This window comes from Muscardinus avellanarius, assembly GCF_963383645.1.
Source record: "Muscardinus avellanarius genome assembly, chromosome: 2".
Classification (NCBI taxonomy): domain Eukaryota; kingdom Metazoa; phylum Chordata; class Mammalia; order Rodentia; family Gliridae; genus Muscardinus; species Muscardinus avellanarius.
In genome coordinates, this window is record NC_137787.1 from 118349336 (window position 1) to 118371328 (window position 21993).

Below are 21993 nucleotides of genomic sequence, written 5' to 3' on the forward strand. Positions count from 1 at the left end.
CAGGACCTCGCTAAGTAGCTGAGGCTGTGCCTGAACCACAGTCCTCCAGTCTCAGCCTCCTGAATGCTGGGATTACAAATGTGTGCCACCATACCCACTCAGGTAGTTATTTTAATATTAACAGTTGATTTATGGTTAGAGAAAGCAGTAAACTTGTAAGAGAACATTTTATATGCTAATTTTTTAATTTTAGGTTGAATATGAATTGCAGTGAGATTATCTGTATGTTGAACAGCATGGGAAAGATTGACTTTGAGGTTTCAACAAAGTAAGTATTTTTTTTGAGTGTGTGCTACTGCGGATTGAACCCAGATGCATTCTACCTTTGAGATATACCCCCCAGTCCAATTTTATTTCTTATTTGGAAACAGGGTCTTGTTGGGGTAATAAGAGTCACTACTTTCTCAGGCTGTCCTCAAACCTTTGATCCTTCTGTCTTAAGCTTTCCAAGTACTGGAATTACAGACATGAGCCACCATGCCTGGCTCAAAGTATTTTTTTCTTTTTCCTTTTTTTTTTTTTTTTTTTTTTTGGTGGTACTGGGGTTCCTGGAAGCCCTTCTACCTGGGGGCTACACTCCCAGACCCATTTTTACATTTTTATTTGGAAACAGGGTCTCCTAAGCCAGCACGCATGGCTGGCTTTGAACCTGTGCAATCCTCCTGTCTCCACCTCCCAAGTGTGGGGATTACAAGCGTGCGCCACCACACCCGGCTCTTTTTCCTTTTTTTATGGTACTGTGGATGGAACCCAGGGGCATTGTACCTCTGAGCTACACCCCAGTCCTATTTTGAAACAGGGTTTCAATGAGTTGCAAAGGGCCTCACTAAGTAGCCAAGGCTCGCCATGAACCTGGATCCTCCTGTCTGAGCCCCCCAGGTGCTGAGATTACAAGCCTGTGCCACCCTGCCTGGATTTAAGGTTTGTTTGTTTGTTTTGTTTTGTTTTGTTTTGTTTTGCAGTACTGGGGGTAGAACTCAGGGGAATTCTACCTCTGAGCTTCACCCCCTACCCTATTCTTTTATTCTTTATTTTAAAACAGGGTCTCACTAAATCGCAAAGGGCCTCATTAAGTAGCTGAGGCTGTCCACGAACCATGATCCTCCTATCTCAGCCTTCTGAATTCTATGTATGGAATTGCAAACATACACCACCGTGCCCAGTTCAAAGTTAAAGTATTTTTTAAGAATGGCAAAATGTCATTAGATTCTGATAGTATCTGTGTTATCCAAGAGAAAAGTTGATGCTTAGTGTTATAGGCTGTTTAGTATCAAATTAAAGAGCTAAATATTCTCTATAGTTAACTTTTATGTAATATGTTTTTAAAAAGATGTAGAAGTAGTGGTTCCTGCCTATAATCCCAGTACTTGGGAAACAGAGACAGGAGGATCACACAGCCTGAACTAAGACCCTCAGCAATTTAGTGAAACCCTGTCTCAGCCAAGCGTGGTGGCACATGTCTGTAATCCCAGTACTTGGGAGGTTGAGACAGGAGGATCGCAGACTTGAGGACAGCCTCTTTAAGTAGTGAGACTCTCATCAACCAAGTGAGACCCTTTTTCCAAATAAATAAAATTGGGCTGGAGGATATAGCTCAAAGACAGAATACCTCTGGGTTTAATCCCTAGTATTATAAAAACAAAAAAGAAAAGGAAGGGAAAGGAAAGAAAGAAGGAGCGAGCCCTGATAAAGCCAGGTGTGGTGGCACACAGAGGATTGCAGTTTGCAGACAGCCGTAGCTACTTAGTGGGGCCCTCTGCAATTTAGTGAGACCCTGTTTCAAAATAAAGAATAAAAAAATAGGGCTGGGGTGTAGCTCGGAGGTCAAATGCCCCTGGGTTCCATCCCCAGACCCAAAAAGAAAAAGAAAGAAAGAAAGAAAGCCAGCCAGCCCTGATAAAAACTGAAAAGGACTGGGGGTATAGGTCAGGTAGAGTCCCTGGGTTTAATCCCTAGTATCCCCCCCCACACACAAAAGACATAAAAGGGATCAGTATTAACTGATATATGTGTTGAAGCTGTATTTGAGATTCATTAAGTTAGTAAGAATTGAACACTTGATATTTGTGCTATGCATTAACACCCTAGATAGTGAAATAACCACCAAAGAAATTACAATGAGGCAAATATTTAAAGATAAAATACATAATTTCTATAGTAGTGTATGTAGTATTGTATATAGTAGTGTATGTAGTATTGGTCTTGAAAAGAAAGGGAATGATTATTTCTTGGGGTAGCAGGGGACTTGGAAGGAAATTTTATTTTATCTAAGAAAAATGAGTTACAAGTAAAAAGGACAAAAGGAAGGTGGACATCTTAGAAATATATGGGCCACCATGCCTATAATTCCAGTACTCTGGAGGCTGAGACAGGAGGATCTCAGGCTAGAGTCCAGCCTCAGCAATTTAGCGAGTCTCTTTCAAACTAAAAATAGCATAGGGCTGGGGGTGTATCTCAAAAGTATAATGTTCCTGGGTTGCATTCCCAGTACCATGTACAGAAAAAAAAAAAAAAAGAAAAAAAATCTGTGGGCAGTGAAATACCATAAAAATCAAAGAACAATATACATAGTTCTATTTTTTATTTATCTCTATATGCATAAAAGCTAAATTAAGAATTTGTATGCTATGTGATGGTATATGAGCTTTAATTTTCTAGATCTGTGCTGTCTGTTATGGTAACTACTAACCAGGTGTGCTATTTACATTTAAGCATAGCCAGGCATGGTGGCGCATGCTTGTAATCCCAGTACTTGGCTGAGACAGGAGGATCACAAGTTCTCGGCCAGCCCCAGCTACTTAGTGAGGCCTTCTGTGATTGAGACCCTGCTTCAAAGTAAAGAATATAAAAAATAGGCTGGGATGTAGCTTGGAGATAGAGTGACCCTGGGCTCAATCCCCAGCACCCCCTCAAAAAAAATTTTAAACATAATTAAAGCTAAATAAACTTATAAGCTTAGTTCCTTTGTTGCACAATGCAGATCTCAAATGCTCAGCAGCTACACGTGGCTAGTAGCTACCTATATCTTAATCCATTTATGCTGTGATAACAAAATACTAGAGTATGTAATGTGTGTTTGTGGGGGGGGTTACTGGGGATTGAACCCAGGAGAGTACTACCTATGAGCCACACCCCCAGCCCTATTTTATGTTTTAGTTTAAAACAAGGTCTCACTAGGTAACTTAAGAGGGTTGCTACATTGTCAAGGCTGTCCCTGAACCTGTCTCAGCCTCCCAAGTACTAGGATTACAAGTGTACACCACCAAGCCTGGCTGGCACTATGTAATTTATAAAGAACAGAAATTTATATCCTCAGTGGGTGTGGTGGCACATGCCTATAACCCCAGTGCATGGAAGGCTGAGACAAGAAGATTACAGGTTTCAAGACAGCCTCAGCCATATAGTGTGACTCTCAGCAACCTAATGAGACCCTGTTTCAAAATAAAATAAAAAATAAAAAGGGCTTGGAGTCTAGCTTGGAGATAGAATGCCCCTGGGTTCAGTCCAAGAAGGGAGGAGAAGGGGGAGGAAGGGATGGGATATAAAGGAATCACAGTTCTAGAAACTGGGAACTTCAAAGTCAAGGCACTGGTACATTGGGTGTCTGTCGAGAGAGCTCATCTCTGCTTTCAAGATGGTACCTCACAGGCAGAGGTAGAAGGAAGAAAAGGAACAAGTGTGGTGTCCTTGCAGGACAGAAGAGCAAAAATGGGGGAGCTCTATTTTTTATTTTTTATTTTGAAACAGGGTCTCATTAAATCGCTGAAATTGGCCTTGAACCTGTGATCTTCCTATCTCAGCCTCCTGAGTAGTGGGGTTATAGGCATGTGCCACTATGCTGACCTCTCTTTCCTCTTTCCTTCTTTTTTTTTCCCCGTCCTGGGGATGGAACCCAGGGGCATTCTACCTCTGAGCTACACCCCAGCCCTATTATTATTATTATTATTATTATTATTAGTAGTAGTAGTAGTAGTATTACTACTACTACTACTACTACTACTACTACTACTACTACTGATGGAACCTTTCTCCAGGCTATACTTCCAGACCTATTTTATATTTTTATTTGGAAACAGGGTCTCTTAAGCCAGCAAGGCTGGCTTTGAACCTGCGCGATCCCCCGTCTCCTCCTCCCAAGCGCGAGGATTACAAGCATGCTCAAGCATGCACTACCACGCCTGGCTTATTCTTAATTTTGAAACACAGGGTCTCACTGAGTTGCAAGGGCCTCACTAAGTAACTGAGGCTGTCTGCGAACCATGATCCTCCTCCTGTTTCAGCCTCCTGAATGTGGGATTACAAGTGTACACCACCAGGACTGGCTCTTTTTTTATTTCTCTTTGTAGTACTGTGGATTGAACCCAGAAGCATTCATTTCAACTCCAATCTACACCACCCCAATCTACACCACCAGCCCTTTTTATTTTTTGTTTTGAAACAGTCTTGTTAGGTTGCTGAGAATCTTGCTATATTCCTGAGGCTGTCCTCAAACTTGTGATCCTTCTATATCATTGTGTCTCTACCTCCCAAGTCCAGGATTCCAGACATGCAACAACATGCCCAACTCCTCCAGCACTTTTTTTTTAGTACTGAGGATTAAACCAAGACAGTATACCTCCAAACTATGTACCTAGCCCTCTTTTTTTTGTTGTTGTTTTTTTTGGTGGTACTGGGGTTCCTGGAAGCCCTTCTACCTCCAGGCTATACTCCCAGACCTATTTTATACTTTTTTTTTTTTTTTTTGGTGGTACTGGGGTTCCTGGAAGCCCTTCTACCTCCAGGCTACACTCCCAGACCTACTTTTACATTTTTATTTGGAAACAGGGTCTCCTAAGCCAGTGTACGCGGCTGGCTTTGAACCTGCGCGATCCTCCTATCTCTGCCTCCCAAGCGCGGGGATTACAAGCGTGCGCCACCACGCCTGGCCTATTTTATACTTTTTATTTGGAAACAGGATCTCCTAAATCAGCGAGGCTGGCTTCAAACCTCTGCGATCCTCCTGTCTCCGCCTCCCAAGTGTGGGGATTACAAGCATGAACCACCATGCCTGGCCCATTTTTATTCTTTTAAAACAGTTTCACTGCCAGGTGTGGTGGTGCAAGTTTGTAATCCCCGCACCTTGGGAGGCGGGGACAGGAGGATCGCGCAGGTTCTTAGCCTCGCTGGCTCTGGATTATATTTTGAAACAGGGTCTTGCTGAATTGCTGAAGCTGGCCTTGAATTTGCTATCCTTCTGTCTCAGCATCCCAAGTACAGGGATTACAGGTGTGCACCACCATGCCTGGCTTAAAGGGAATAATATTAATCAAACAGTTCAACAACATTAAATTGAGATAGCCTCTGACATCCCTTTTTATAAGAGGAGAGACTTTATCAGAGGAACTGGAACACCACTCCTTCAGCTGTTGTCATCCTCCCCCAGTAGAGCTTGGGTGAACCCTGCTGCGGATTTGCTTCTGTGATTTGAGTTTTTGTGTTCCTGTGGATAATCAACAACCTTTGCAGTCAGTATGTTCTTTTAGATACTTTCATAATATGAAAGTATTATAATATGAAAGTATCATAATATGAAAAATCATAATATGATTACTACCAGATATTTTTAAGACTAATGACTATCTTTATGAGTCTGCTGATCTTTTATTGATTTTAAATTTAACTCTTGTGCATGTTTGTAACACCCTGGAAAAATATTAAAATCTGGATCTGTGAAAAAGTAACCTCTAACAAACATTTGAGGTGGAGCAGGCAGAGAGTGAATAGCAACAGGAAGCAGTGTTCTTGTAAGTCAGAGGAGAGGGTTACAGATGAGAGTTAATAAGGTTAAAAATCTCAATAGGAGCCTGGCATGACAGCACACATCTGTAATCCCAGTACTTGAGAGGCTGAGACAAGAGGATCACAGGTTCAAGACCAGTCTCAGCAATTTAGCAAGACCCTGTTTCCAAATAACAAATAAAATAGGGCTGGGAGTGTAGCTCAGAGGTAAAATGCCCTTGGATTCAAATCACCAGTTTTAAAAAATAACTCTCTCAACACACACACACACACACACACACACACACACACACACACACCTCCTCCTCCTCCCCCTCTCTCTCATTAAGGACATGTGTGGTGGCACACATTTATAATTCTAGTATTTGGGAAGCTGAGAGGCTGAGACAGAAACATTATGCCAGCCTCAGAAGCTTATGAAGACCTTGTTTTAAAATTTTTAATAAGGCTGGATGTAGCTCAGAGGCAGAATTCCCCTGGCTTCAATCCCTTGTACTAATATAAATAAATAAATTTTAAAATTTTAATATTGAGGATTGAACCAGAGGCATTCTATCTCCAAAGTACCCCCCAGGCCTTATTTTATTTTCTGTTTTGAAACAGAATCTTGTTAGGTTGCTGAGAGTCTCACTACTTTCTGGGGCTGTCCTAAAACCTGTGATTCTTCTGGCTCAGCCTCCTATGTATTAGGATTACAGGCATTTACCACAGCTCCCAGCTATGATTATAGATTTGATAGCCTAAAGCCAGGTGGATATATAGAGTAGATGAATAGCTGTGGGCTAGTAGGTATTCAATAATCATACCCATAGAATTCAAATGAATAGTAATTATTGCCCCGAGTTATACCCTATATTATTAAATATTATTTTTTTGGGGGGTGATACTGGAGATTGAACTCAGGGACATTCTACCTCTGAGCTATATCTAACCCTGTTTAATTTTTCATTTTGATTTTGAAACAGGGTCTGTCACTAAGTTGTGGAGAGCCTTACTAAATTGCTGAGGCTAGTCTTGAACCTGTAATCCTCCTGTCTCAGCCTCTCAAGTATTGGGATTACAAGTGTGTGCCACCACATCTAGCTCTTATACTCTAAGACAGTTAATTAGAAGAAGAAATCATCTTAACATAATCTTTTTTGATACTAGGATTTGAACCCAGTGAATTCTACCTCTGAGATATACCCTCAGCCCTATTTTATTTTTTATTTGGAAACAGGGTCTCACTAAGTTTTGGGGAACCTTACAAGGCTTCTGACACTCGCTAGGAACTTGAGATCCTCCTGTTTTAGCCTCCCAAGTATTGGGATTACACGCATGTGCCACTGTGCCCAGAATCTTAATATAATTTAAATCAAATACTTGAGGACAATCAAAAGTGACTTTTTTGGAAAACCCATATCCACTGTCCTTATAGAATCAGATCATTATGACATGACTATATAAAGTTTTCTTTGTTCTTTTTGTTGACCTTCTAAAACCCTGGAGCTTGTTCATGGCATGGAACAGGCAAAAGATTTCTTTTTTTGGATGTGTGTGGTGTGGGGTACTATAAATTTAATCTAGGGACATTATGGGCCACATTTTATATTTTATTTTGAAACAGGTTCTCACTGAGTTGCAGAGGGCTTCAATAAGTTGCTGAGGCTGGCCTTGAACCTGTGACCCTCCTTTCTCTCCCTCTCAAGTTCTCATATTACAGCTATGCGCCCCCATGACCAAAAGATTTCTTTTTGTGTTATGGAAGTGTTTTAAAGATAGGTTGGTGGTAATGCTTGTATAGCTCTGTAAATGTACTAAAAATCATTGTGTTTTATGTGTCACAGTATCAGCTACCAAATGGAAAGAAAATGGCTTTAAGGTGAATATTAAAATACTACCTTTGTATTTTTAAACAGATGTTATCCCCAAGAAAGTGAAGTTGGGCAGAATGTTCAAAAGAAATATAGTAAAAAGGAACTTTGTTGTGAAACACACCCACCACTAGAAAAGAGGAAGATTGATACATCTGATCTAGTCAGTGAAGCACCAGCATCTCTTGTGCATCTAGAGACCAGTGAAATCCATTCAGAAGAGAAAATTGTCCAGCCACAGAAAGAAGTTGCTGCAGTGACATCCCCTAAAACTATCACTGTGCTGCCTCAAGTGGGATCTAGTCCCGATGTGATCATTGAAGAAATTATTGAAGAAAACCTGGAATGTGAGTGAGAACAGAAAAGCCCAGGGGTATCTTTAATTGGAAGCAATTGCTGTCTTTCTGTTTATATACTTTTTTTGTTGGTAGTACTGGATATTGAACCTAGGGTCTCCTCTATGGTAGGCAAGTGCTCTGCCACTAAGCTACATCTCCCATCCCTTTTGTTGTTTATGAGACAGTCTCTCAGTGAATTGTATAGGCTGTCCTCAAATTTGTAATCCTCCTGCCTCAGCATCCAGAGTAGCTGGGATTACAGGCATACTCTGTTTGACTAGTGTTATAATCTTAGACCTCATTGTGCTCACGATGAATTAGAACTTGTTGATTCCAAGTCTCTCACATTTTCCAAAGGTAGGATATTTTTTTTTTTGTGTGTGTGTGTGTGTGTGTGTGTGTGTGTGTGTGTGTGTGTGGTACTAGGGGTGGAACCCAGGGGCTTTCTATCTCCGGGCTATACTCCCAGACCTATTTTATATTTTATTTGGAAACGGTCTCACTAAGTTGCTGAGAGCCTCACTAAGTAGCTGAGGCTGGCTTCAAACCTGTGTGATCCTCCTGTCTCAGCCTCCCAAGTGTGGGGATTACAAGCGTGCGCCACCACGCCCAGCCCTTTTTTTTTTTTTTTTTTTTTTTGCTGAACTAATTGAACCACCTCCAAGCTCTAATGAATTAGTTGATTAATTTTTATGGTGCTGGGGATTAAACCCAGGGGCATTTGACCTCTGAGCTATACCCCAGCCCTATATTTATTTATTTATTTATTTATTTATTTATTTATTTATTTATTTATTTATTTGTGGTACTGGAGATGGAACCCAAGGGCATTCTACCTCCAAGCTACCCCCAGCCCTGTTTCCTCTTCCTCTTCCTCTTCCTCTTCCTCTTCCTCCTCCTCCTCCTCCTCCTCCTCCTCCTCCTCTTCTTCTTCTTCTTCTTCTTCTTCTTCTTCTTCTTCTTCTTCTTCTTCTTCTCCTTCTCCTTCTCCTTCTCCTTCTCCTTCTCCTTCTCCTTCTCCTCTTTCTCCTCCTTCTCCTCCTTTTCCTCCTTCTCCTTCTCCTCCTCCTCCTTCTCCTTCTCTTCTCCTTCCTCTTCCTTTTCCTTTTTTTCTTCTTCTGGTACTGGGGATGGAACCTAGGGGCATTCTACCTCCGAGCTACACCCCCAGGCCTTTCTTTTTTTTTTTTTTTGGTGGGTCTTGGGATGGAACCCAGAGGCATTTGAGCTCCAAGCTACATCCCCTGCCTTATTTTTTATTCTTTATTTGAAACAGGGTCTCGCTAAGTTGCAGAGAGCCTCACTAAGTAGCTGAGGCTGTCTGCGAACCACGATCCTCTAGTTTCAGCCTCCCAAATGCTGGGATTACAAGCGTGTGCCACCACGCCAGGCTTCCCAGACCTATTTTTTAATCTCTTTATTTTTCAATCTCTTTATTTTTTAAACTAAGTTGCGAAGGGCCTCACCAGGTAGCTGAGGCTGTCCATGAACCACAATCCTTCAGTCTCAGCCACACGAATGCTGGGATTACAAGTGTGCACCACCACATCTGGCACTTTATTCCTCATTTTGAAGCAGGTTCTCACTAAGTTGTGGAGGCCTCACTGAGTAGCTGAGGTTGGCTGCAAATTTTCAATCCTCCTGTCTCAACCTCCAAAGTACTGGGATTGCAGGCATGCACCACCATGCCCAGCTCTTATTTTTTGTAATAGGATCTCACTAAGTGGCACAGGGCCTATGTTGCTGAGACTGGCTGCAAGCCTGCAATCCTCCTGTCTCAGCCTCCCAAGTACTGCAGTTACAGGTGTGTACCACCATGCCCGTCTCCTATTTTATTTATTTGAGATTTTTTTTGTGTTTGTGTGTGTGTGTGGTACTTGTGAATGAACCCAGAGGTATTCTACCTCCAAGCTACACCCCCAGACTGATTTTAAAAGTTTTTTTTAAAAACAGGTTCTCTTTAAGTTACTGAGAGTCTCACTAAGTTGCTGAGGCTGGTCTTGAACCTGTGATCCTATTGTCTCAGCTTCCCATAAACTGGGATTACAGGTGTTCCACCATGCCTGTCTCTATCATATTTATTTATTTATTTATTTATTTATTTATTTATTTATTTATTTATTTATTTATTTTTGGTACTGAGGATGGAACCCAGAGGTACTCTTCCTCCAAACTATACCCCCAGCCCTTTTTTCTTCTTTATTTTGAAACAGGGTCTCACTGAGTTGCAAAGGGCCTCGCTAAGTAGCTGAGGCTGTCCGCAAACCGTGATCCTCCGGTCTCAGCCTCCCAAATGCTGGAATTAGAAGTGTGTGCCACCATGTCCAGCTTTTTTTTTTTTTTTTTTTTTGTGTGTGTGTGTGTGTGTGTGTGTGTGTGTGGTACTGGGAATGGAGCTATATTCCAAGACCTATTTTATATATAATTTGGAAACAGAGTCTCCCTAAGATGCTGAGAGCCTCATTAAGTAGCTGAGGCTGGCTTCGAAGCTGCATGATCCTCCTGTCTTAGCCTCCCAAGTATTGGGATTACAAGCATGCACCTCCATGCCTGGTTTATTTTTTATTTATTTATTTATTTTTTAAAATTTTTTGCAGGTCTGAGGATAGAACCCAAGGCATTTGACCTCCAACCTACACCCCCTGCCTAATTTTTTATTCTTTATTTTGAAACAGGGTCTCACTGAGTTGCGGAGGGCCTCACTAAGTAGCTGAGGTTGTCCGCTCACTGTGATCCTCCAGTCTCAGCCTCCCAAATGCTTGGATTACAAAAAATGCCACCACACCTGGAGCTTATTTTTTATTTTGAAACAAGGTTTTACTAAGTTGCTTATGGGCCTCAATAAGTAAATAAATTAGAGAGGTATGATTTGTCAGAGCAGTTTCATTACTTTGCCCTTTGCCCTTGAATTAAGTTCAGCTTCTTTTTTTTTTTTTTTTTTGTGGTACTGGGGTTCGTGGAAGCCCTTCTACCTCTGGGCTACACTCCCAGACCTATTTTTATACTTTTTTATTTGGAAACAGGGTCTCTTAAGCCAGCGTGTCTGGGTTCGAACCTGCGCGATCCTCCTGTCTCTGCCTCCCAAGCGCGGGGATTACAAGCGTGCGCCACCACGCCCGGCGTTAAGTTCAGCTTCTTAAATCTTCTGAGATTTAATCTGTTTTAAGATAAACTATCATGAGCCAGCATCCTGGTACATTGGAGGAAAACCCATGTTCACTCTTCTTGTGAATCCCATCTTTATGAAATGAAAAATTTTATTCAGCTTCTTGGTGAATGTACTTCTTGATCTTTTAAAACCTTGGAGCTAGCATTTGGCTTGGAATAGGAAAAAGGTTTTGTTTGGGAAAGGAGGATCACAAGTTTGAGACTAGTCTGAGTACCTTAGCGAGACCCTGTTTCAAAAGAAAAAATAAGAACCGGGCGTGGTGGCGCACGCTTGTAATCCCTACGCTTGGGAGGCAGAGACAGGAGGATCGCGCAGGTTCGAAGCCAGCCGCATGCGCTGGTTTAGGAGACCCTGTTTCCAAATAAAAATGTAAAAGTAGGTCTGGGAGTGTAGCCCGGAGGTAGAAGGGCTTCCAGGAACCCCAGTACCACCAATAAATAAAGAAAGAAAGAAAGAAAAAAGAAAAATGGTTGAGTGGTATAGCTCAGAGGTAAAATGCCCCTGGTTCAATCTCCAGTACTAAATAAATAAGTAAATTATCATGACTATCACTTCATTTATTTATTTATTTATTTATTATTTATTTATTTATTTATTTGTGCGGATCTGGGGATGGAACCCAGGGGCATTCGACCTCCGAGCTACACCCCTCTGCTCTATTTTTTATTCTTTATTTTGAATCAGGGTCTCAGTTGCAAAGAGCCTCACTAAGTAGCTGAGGCTGTCCACGAACCACGATCCTCCAGTCTCAGCCTCCCAAATGCTGGGATTACAAGCGTGTACCACCACACCCGGCTCATTTATTGATTGATTGAACCCAGGGGCTTGCACATGGGAGGTAGGTACTGTATCTCTGAGCTACATGTCCAGCCCATGTCATCTATTTTATAACATTAAATGTATCACAACTGTTTGATTAAGTTTTCATTGTTGGTAATTCTTCCCATTAACAAGGTAGTGAGAGTTGGGCATTGTGGCGCACACTTGTAATCCCAGTACTTGGGAGGCTGAGACAGGAGATAGCAGGTTTGAGGAAAGTCTCAGCAAATAGACTCATCAACCTAGCAAGACCCTGATTCCAAATTAAAATAAGACTGGGGATGTAGCTCAGAGGTAAGAATGTTCCTGTATTCAGTCCCCAGTGCCACAATAAAAGAAAAAAAAATGGGAGTACTGCTACTCTATGTAGTTCTATACAAAGTGGTGTTCTTTTTATGTGTTATGTGTGGGACTAGGGATTGAACCCAGGGGTGTTCTACCTCCCAACTATATCCCCAGCCCTATTTACTTTTTTTTTTTTTAATTTGGAAACAGGGTCTCAATAACTTGTTGAGAGCCTCACTAAGTTGCTGAGACTGTCCTTGATCCTGTCTGTGATCCTGTTTTAGCCTCCCAAGTACTAGGATTATAGGTATACACCACTGCACCTGGCTATAATGTTCTTTAGGACCATTTTTAAAAACATTGTTTTAGAGCCGGGCGTGGTGGTGCACGCTTGTAATCCCTGCACTTGGGAGGGGGAGACAGGAAGATTGTGCAGGTTTGAAGCCAGCCACCTTGGTTTAAGAGATCCTGTTTCCAAATAAAAATTATAAAATAGGTCTGGGAGTGTATCCCGGAGGTAGAAGGGTTTCCAGGAACTCCAGTTCCACCACCAAAAACAAAACAAAACAAAACAAAAAACAAAAGCATTGTTTTATTAGTTAACTCTCCAGAAGGACATATGAGTACAAAAAAGATACTTTTCATTTGTATTATTGTCACTGATGTTTTAATGAATTAAAATGATATTACCATGATTTTCTTCCTAATTTGAGGGCTCTTACCTCCAGTATTTTGTTAATTCAAGTACAGCTTTTTAAACACTAGCTTGTTCACTGTCAATATTAAAAAAATGAGTAAAATTGTCTTTATTTTGATTAAGCATGCTTCACAGATGATCTTGTGGAGACGCCTAGATATCCCAGAAAACCTGATGAGAATGAGTCGTCAGTTTCTGTGGGGTCTTGTGCAGGTACTGGTAATGTGCTCTTGAGGTGGGTGGAGTGGAGAGCATGGCATGTGTCAAACTAGACACTAGGGAAGATTATTTTCTAGTGAGACAGTAAGCAAAATGAAGTTGACTAGGTCTTCTTCTCTTTTTCATGTTAGAAGTTTTCACTTTTAAGCCAGGCATGGTGACATATGCTTGTAATCTCAGCATTCAGAAGGCTGAGACCCAAGGATCGCGGTTCGTGGACAGCCTCAGCTACTTAGTGAGGCCCTCTGCAACTCAGTGAGACCTGGTTTCAAAATAAAGAATAAAAAAATAGGGCAGGGGGTGAAGCTCGGAGGTCGAATGCCCTGGGTTCCATCCCCAGACCCGCCAAAAAAAAAAGTAGTTTTCACTTTTTGGCAAAATTATTTCCGAAGCTTAAAACACTTATCACAGTTGATATCCCATTACACTTATCTTTTACCTTATTCTTAAAATAGGAATTATTTTTATAGTGTAGAATCGATAGTTAAAATAATCTATTCAGCCAGGTGTGGTGGTGCACATTTGTAATCCCTGCGCTTGGGAGGCAGAGATAGGAGGATCATGCAGGTTCAAAGCCAGCCGTGCTGGCTTAAGAGATCTTGTTTCCAAATAAAAAAAAAAGTATAAAACAGGTCTGGGAGTGTAGCCTGGAGATATAAGGGCTTCCAGGAACCCCAGTACCACCAAAAAAAAAAAAAAAAAAAAGAGAGAGACACTATTTTCACATAAAAAAAATATAAAAATAGGTACTGGGAGCATACACTGGAGGTAGAAAGGTTTCCAGGAACCCCAGTACCACACACACACACACACACACAAAATAATGATAATGTATTCATTCAGTTTCTGTCATATTTGTACTTATTCAATTCCATGCCTTCTAGTTTTTGTTCAATTAAATATAAAAATATTCTTAAACATAAAGGTACTCTAAAAGTTTGCCACACTCTATTCCTATTCTATTCAGTCCTTCTTTCCCTTCTATAGTTTTTTATGCATATACAAACAAATGCCCACAAAACAGTATATTTTGGCGTTCTTCCCTTTACATTATACTTTGACATTGCTGTGCCTTGCACATACGAGGCAAGTGCTCTTCTACACAGGTATAGCCTTAGCTCTTTTTAAAATTTTTATTTTGAGACAGGGTCTTGCTAAGTTGCCAAAATTAAACTTTTGATCTTCCTGTTTTAGCTTTCTGAGTAGCTAAGATTATAGGCATGTGTTACCACTCCTGGCTAGCTTATGTTTGTTTTGTTTTTTTTCTTTTCTTTTTTTTTTTTTTGTGGTACTGGGGATGGAACACAAGACTTTCTATCTCCAGGCTACACTCCGAAACCTATTTTTTATATATATATATATTTAATTTGGAAACACGGTCTCACTAAGTTGCTGAGAGCCTCACTTAAGTAGCTGAGGCTAGCTTCCAACCTGCACGATCTTCCTGTCTCAGCCTCCCAAGTACTGGGATTATAAGCATGTGCTACCACGGCCAACTTAACTTATGTTTTAATAATGTCAGAATATTTAATCTTATCTAGATTCTCCAGAGCTGGTTTTTGTAAGTCATGTAAAGCATCCTTGCCACTTCTACATTCGGAAATATTCACAAATAAAAGATGCAACAGTATTGGAAAAGAAGGTGAATCAAATTTGCAGTAAGAATTTAAACCTCAATCCTTCGGACATTTTGGAGCTAGGTAATAAAATATTACTCTAAGTTAGAATGTATTTATTTAAATGATGTACTATTTGTCCAGCCACATAAACTTGCTATAATACTTATTTTTGCTTCAAGTTAGATAAGCATAAAAGTTTTGGAATTATTGAGGTAAAATTAGCTAAAGATTAGAATTGAATGTTAGCATATTTTTAGAGTGAGATATACACAAAAACTCTATTGTGGATTTCAGTGAATTTCTATTTAGTTTATAAAACCCAGGATAAGCCCTCCACATCTCTATGATGATTGATTGTATATCACTCCAGCCCCTTGCTCTGCACACCATGCCTTTCAGGGCCAACATTGAACTCTTCAGTGCTATTTGGGAGGCCTGTGGCACCCGTGCATAGGATACCTTGAGGGTAGTTAATAAATGCAATCTTTTTTTTAATTCTAAGAGTATTTGAGTTTGCAGTACTTGAGGCTTTCATTATAAATATTTTCCTAATAACACTTAACAGTATTGGCTAAATTTTATTATTAAGTGCTGTAATTTGCTAAAGCTATGATTTATTAAAAGAGCATTTTTCTTAATGCCTATTGATAACAAATACCAAAAAAAGAATAATTTAAAGCAAAAACCTTTTTAATTTTTAGTATCTAAAAGGAGAAAAATGTAGTATTTATCTTTTACAGTTGTAAATCATTTCCTAAAATTTAATATATGCCCAGGAGAACACATTTAAATTCAGAAAATATTTTAAGCCAAAGTATCATCCTTTAAGTTGTTAATGATAATTATTTGCAAGGAAAATATATCCAATTTAAGTGCTTGCTTATATTTAGAGAAGTCATGAAAAGGGCAGATATGTGATAGTGCTTGAGAGGAGAAGGGCATCCTTTGATCTATAGGTCTACTTCTTTATGATGAACAGTCAACCACTTTGAGGAGTTTTATTACAAGGAACAATGATTTCAGTGTGTGTGTGTGTGTGTGTGTGTGTGTGTGTGTGTAGAGAAAGAGAGGGAGGGAGAGGTACACCATCATGCCCATCATAATATATTTTAAAGGTAAGAAAATATTGATTACATAGTACATCAAAATATGAGAAGGGCTGGGGAAGGTTTTGCACATTTGTAATCCCAGTACTTGGGAGGCTGAGACAGGAGGATCACAAGTTTGTGGTCAGCTTCTGCAACTTAGTAAGACCCTGTTTCAAAATAAAGAATAAAATAGGGCTGGGGGTGTTGCCCAGAGGTACAATGCTCCTGGGTTCTTTCTCTAGTACCCCCAAAAATAATAATAATAATATATATATATGAGAGAAGGATCACTGACAACCTGAAGGCTAAAAGTTTTAGTAGAACTTTAAGAAAATTTAAGGGATAATCCAGGGTGCTTTGCAGCCATTCTGTTTTTTATTACATAGACAGAAGGGATTATTAGACAGCATTTCTGTGTAGTAAATGAATAATCAATGCTTACCAAATTCATCTTCCAATTTGTAGCTTAGTTATTAAGAGGAAGGGCTTCAAGATTACAGGGGTTCTCTTGCCTACCTCTAGTGTAAGTAGCTATGCAGCTAGAGCTAGGTTTGCAACTACTTGTGTCTGTATAGGAGAAAAGGTGGCAATTCCTTTCCTAAGCATCATAAAGCATCATGGCCAACACCCATTTAACAACAGGTTAACACAACAGAAGGCCGGGTATGGTGGTACAAACCTGCAATCCCAGTATTTGGGAGGTGGAGATGGGAGGATCACGGGTTTGTGGCCAGCCTCAGCTTAGTGAGGTCCTTTGCAATTCAGTGAAACCCTGTTTCAAACATAAAAAGGACCAAAAAATAGGGCTGGGGTGTAGCTCAGAGGAATCCCTGGGTTCCATCCCCAGTACTGCAAAAAAAAAAAAAAAAAAAAAAAAAAAGGATATAAGAGCACAACAAATGTACTGATGTTCACATATACACATATACACAGAGCTATGCAAAACATGAAACTGAGTGAAAGAACCAGATGGTTGAAACATCATATACTCTCTTCATAGGGGAGACGGGGAAATGGGGGAGATGTTAGCAAGTTACTGCAAACAAAAGGTGTCTCATTATGCACATAGTCTCTGGTGTGATGAATTTCTTCTCTGTTGATCTTTCCTGGTTGTCTTACAAGAATTCTTAGGAAGGTGTTTAAGATAATTTTACTTCTTCTTTTTGATTAAGGATTAATTTTAAAACAAATACAAGTTATCAGTTTACTCTTTGCAACTTCACAGTCCACCTGTGATACAAATGTCAAGGTAAAAATATACAGCTTTTACAACTTGATAGTTACAAGTTAAACCACACACACATACACCCCAAAACCATTTCACAGAAAGGAAAGGATAATATGAAAACATCTCAAGAAATAAGAAATACATTGACAAGCAAAAATATATGGGGAAGAAGGAACATGTAGTTTTGATTTAACTGAAGAAACAAGAAGACACTGGTCTATATAGGAAAATGTGCTTTTAGGAAAGTCATATGTCAAAATTTTACAGTAGGAATCTATGTGACTTGAATCTTTCCTAATTTCTAAATAAAAATAACATCTTGCAGTATTTATACTTCATGACTCAGACACCAACAGTTGCATTTCTTTGGGGAGGTTCTCTCAGTCAATAACGGAATTTTGGATAGAATTCCCTGCACTAGGAGAAACAAGAGAAGTTTAGAGAGACCTCAATTCTAAGAGTGTTTCTTGGGGGTATCATTTTCTGAGCCCTCAGTTTCTGTGGTGAAAGTAATATCTTCATAGAATTATTGTGGGAATTAAGTGAGAACGTTGTAAACTCATAGTAAGCATGCACATTTAGGCTTCCTTTTTTTTGAGCTGGGGATTAAACCCGGGACATTCTACCTCCAAGCTACACCATCAGCCCTATTTTTTATTCTTTATTGAAACAGGGTCTCACTAAGTTGTGGAGGGCCTAAATATCTGAGACTGGCTGCAAATATACAATCCTCCTGTCTCAGCCTCCCAAGTACTGGGATTACAAGTATGTACCACCACACCTGGTTTACATTCAGGCTTCTTTCTTTCTTGGTCTTCTTTTTTCCAAATTTATAGTCCATCTGGTCCCTCCATAAGGTATTTCTTTATTGCTCAGTCCATAGTTCATCCTCTCCTCTAAATGACAGTGAGTATAATTAATTTTGGCATTTCTTATGTTACCCTCATTGTTTCTTTATTCTCACTTCTCTTTGCCAAGAGAGGGTAATTGTTTCCTTTTGAGGGGATGGTACCAGGAGTTGAACCCAGGGGAATTCTACCTCTGTTCTATATCCCTAGCCCCCCCCCACCCATTTTTTTCTGGTACTGGATATTGAACCCAGAGCATTCTACCTCCAAGTTATATCCCCAACCTGACTTTATTTCTTCTTTGGAAACAGGGTCTCACTAAATTGCAGAAGACCTCACTAAGTTGCCAAAGCCGGCTTTGAACCTGAGATCCTCCTGTCTCAGCCTCCTAACTACTGGGGAGTACAAACTTGTGCCACCACATCTACTTCCCTTTTTTGTGGGGGAGGGAACTGGGGATGGAACCCAGGGACATCCTATCTCTGAGCCATACCCTCAGTTCTATTCTTATATTTTGACACAAGGTCTCACTATGTTGCTGAGGCAGGCCTTGAGCCTGCAATCCTCTTGTCTCAGCCTCCCAAGTACTGGGATTACAAGTGTGTACCACCACATCTAGCTACCCCCAGCCCTTTTTATTTTTTTATTTTGAAACAAGTTCTCACTACGTTAATGAGGGCCTTGATAAGTTGTTGATGTAGGCCTTGAGCCTGCTATCCTCTTGTCTTAGTCTCCCAAGTACTAAGATTACAGATGTGTGCCTCACACCTGGATAATTGTTTTTTTTTAATATAAACTTTAGTTTGTATATTTCCATGTGTGTTTGTGTGTGTGTGTGTGCACGAACAAGTCCAGATGGTATTTAATGTGGTGAAGTACAGTGTTTTATAGGATTTATTCACCTATTTCTCTTCCTTGAGTTTCTTAATGGTAGGATAGTCTTATTTGTGTATGTTAATGAAGCAGTTTACAAGACAGTTTATAGAACACAGTTCCTTATCAAATGACTACTGACTTAATATGTTTATCTCCTAATTTAGCATTTAAATCATATAATGCATTACTTAATATCTTTCTCTTAGAACTTGATGCAGTACTATATCACCAGTAAATCAATGAATTAAAACTTATTAGTTGTAGAACTAACATACGTATCTCTAAATTAGAACTCTATTAGATGTTGTCCTTCCTGATACTGATTTGTCTTTCACATTATTTAGGTGCAAGAATATTTGTTAACAGTATTGAAAATAGAATGTGGTGTCGAGGAACTATCACTGAATTAATTCCAGTAAAAAGTAAAAATATTGGAAAATCTTGTAGTCCAACCAAATTCTCAGTCCATGAAGTTGCACTAATACAAATATTCATGGTAGATTTTGGAAATTCTGAAGTCCTCATTGTCACGGGGTATGATACTTTATAATTATTATGTGTTTTCCTGGCCTACTTAAAAATAGCATGGCAGGGGGATGGTTGGGAATTAACGAAGAAAGGGCCAGGCATGGTGGTGCATACTTGTAATCTTAGTACTTGGGAAGCTAGGACAGGAGGATTGCAGATTTGTGGACAGCTTTAGCTACTTATGCCTAAAATTTAAGGCTGGAGGTGTACCTCTGGGGTAAAATGCCCATGAGTTCAGTTCCCAGTATCTCCCTAAACACACACACGAATGAATGAATGAATGAAATTAGAAAAGTGTAAAGAAAAGTAATTTGTTATTTTTTGCTTTTAAGACATATTTCATTATTTGACTTCTTTAATTTGTATTATAAGTAAAATGTTAGCATTTATCAATATTACTAGATGAAGAGCTTGTAAAAGAAAGTTTTTTATACACTCCAATGTGTGTGTGTGTGTGTGTGTGTGTGTGTGTGTGTGTGTGTGGAGGGTACTTGGGATTGAACCCCAGGGCATTCTACCTCTGAGCTCCACCCCCAGCCTTTATTATTATTATTATTATTATTATTATTATTATTATTATTATTATTATTATTATGTGGTGGTACTGGGGTTCCTGGAAACCCTTCTACCTCCGGGCTACACTCCCAGACCTATTTTATATTTTTATTTGGAAACAGGCTTCAAACCTCCTGTCTCCGCCTCCCAAATGTGGGGATTACAAGTTTGCACCACCACGCCCGGCTTATTCTTTGTTTTGAAACAGGATCTCACTAAATTGCAGAGGGCCTCACAAGTTGCTGAGGCTGGCCACAAACCTGTGATCCTTCTGTCTCGGTCTCCCAAGTACTGGGATTACAAGTGTCCCAAATACTGGGATTACAAGTGTGTGCCACCATGCCCAGCTTGATGCACTCCAAATTTAAGTGTGTGTTACTGGGGATGGAACCCAGGGGCATTCGACCTCCGAGCTACACCCCCTGCCCTATTTTTTATTCTTTATTTTGAAACCGGGTCTCACTGAGTTGCAGAGGGCCTAAGTAGCTGAGGCTGTCCGCGAACCGTGATCCTCCTGTCTCAGCCTCCCAAATGTTGGGATTACAAGCATGCGCTACCACGCCCAGCTTCACAAAGCTGACTCTTAAATAAAATGTTATAGTTAGCTGCAGGGTGATTAAAGTTTTTCATCATATTGTTATAATTTTCTTTTTGGTATCAGGATTGAACCTAGGGGCTACCTGTGAGCCCTTCTTTTTATTTGAAACAAAGTCTTTCTAAGCCAGGCATAGTGGCACAAACTTGTAATCCCAGCATTTGGGAGGCTGAGACAGGAGGATCCAGGTTTGGGAACAGCCTCAGCTACTTAGGCCCTTTGCAGCTCAATAAGATCCTGTTTCAAAATAAAGTATAAAAAGAATAGGGCTTGGGGTATAGCTCAAAGATAGAATGCCCCTGGGTTTTATTCCCAGTACCACAAAAACAAAAACAAAGAAACAACAACAAAAACAAAAATACCAGGGTCTTTGTACTGCGGCTATCCTGGACATGCACCCTTTTGTCTCAGTTTCCCAAGTACTGGGATTACAGGCATGTGTCACCACATCCAGCTAACTTGATTGCTTTAATAGTAATAGCTTTCTAAATAAGTAGATTTTATGTATGTGGGAGGGAGGATCAATATTCTCTTCAAACTTAAACTGAAAGTATATGAAAGTTTAAATAAAAGCCAGCCATGGTATAATTCATGGGAGACTGAGATAGGATTTCTGGTTCACAGCCACCCTCAGCAACCTTGTGAGGACCTCCATAAATTAGACCCTGTTTCAAAATAAAAAATAGGGCTGTGGGGGGTGGGTATCTCAGAAGTAGAATGCCCCTGGGTTGGGTCCCCAGTACCCCAAAAAACAATAACAAAAAACTTGTTTGCTTATTGAAGCTAAATTAAGTCTGTATAGTAAGAAACTAGGAATTTGGCTTATAACTTTCTAGCAGATTTAAGGAATTATCCTTAGAAACTCTGCCTGCCTGCCTCTCTCTCTCTCTCTCTCTCTCTCTCTCTCTCTCTCTCTCTCTCTCTCTCTCTTCCTTTCATACTGGCCCCTCCAATAAATCTCTTGGCTACAAAAAAAAATGCATAACTTAAAAGTTGGGGAAAGCAAGTTCAAGGTTGAAGCATTTTCAATAAATACTACTTGAATTCCTTCTAGAGTTGGTGAAAACCGTGTGAGACCAGAACACATTACTAAGCAGCATATTGTGTTAAATGATTTATGTCTAGTTCTAAGAAAGTCTGAACCATATACTGAAGGGCTGCTGAAAGACATCCCACCATTAGCACAGCCATGTTCCTTAAAAGATATTGTTCCACATAATTCCGTAAGTAATAATTTAAATTATTTCTTCAGAGGCTAAGTATTTAAGTTTTAGCTGTGTATTGGCAGTGAGATTGCAGAGTATAGGCTCAAGGAACCAGGTTTTTTGATAAATAACATTTTGCGTAAAAAGGCATTAGTGCCAATAAAAGAAGAAATGAACCTCAGCTCGTATAATTGAAAATATTCTTAATGAAAAAATTGAGTTGGATAAGTTTAATGATAGATGAAATAGTAAATATTTGAGAGTCAGCTAAGTAGATAAGTTTAACCTGATAT

At 39.9% G+C, this 21993-nt stretch overlaps 1 protein-coding gene across 1 annotated transcript in view; it reads left to right on the top strand.

Moving 5' to 3' along the window:
- RNF17 (ring finger protein 17) overlaps positions 1-21993 on the top strand; it is a gene marked incomplete at both ends in the record, with an annotated part of 162217 nt that overhangs the window by 33929 nt on the left and 106295 nt on the right. Inside the window, 6 exons of the mRNA XM_080689412.1 lie at positions 194-268; positions 7677-7978; positions 13063-13152; positions 14700-14858; positions 19162-19351; positions 21550-21718. Coding sequence (XP_080545538.1) covers positions 194-268; positions 7677-7978; positions 13063-13152; positions 14700-14858; positions 19162-19351; positions 21550-21718 — 985 coding nt within the window. The remainder of the gene's footprint in view (positions 1-193; positions 269-7676; positions 7979-13062; positions 13153-14699; positions 14859-19161; positions 19352-21549; positions 21719-21993) is intronic.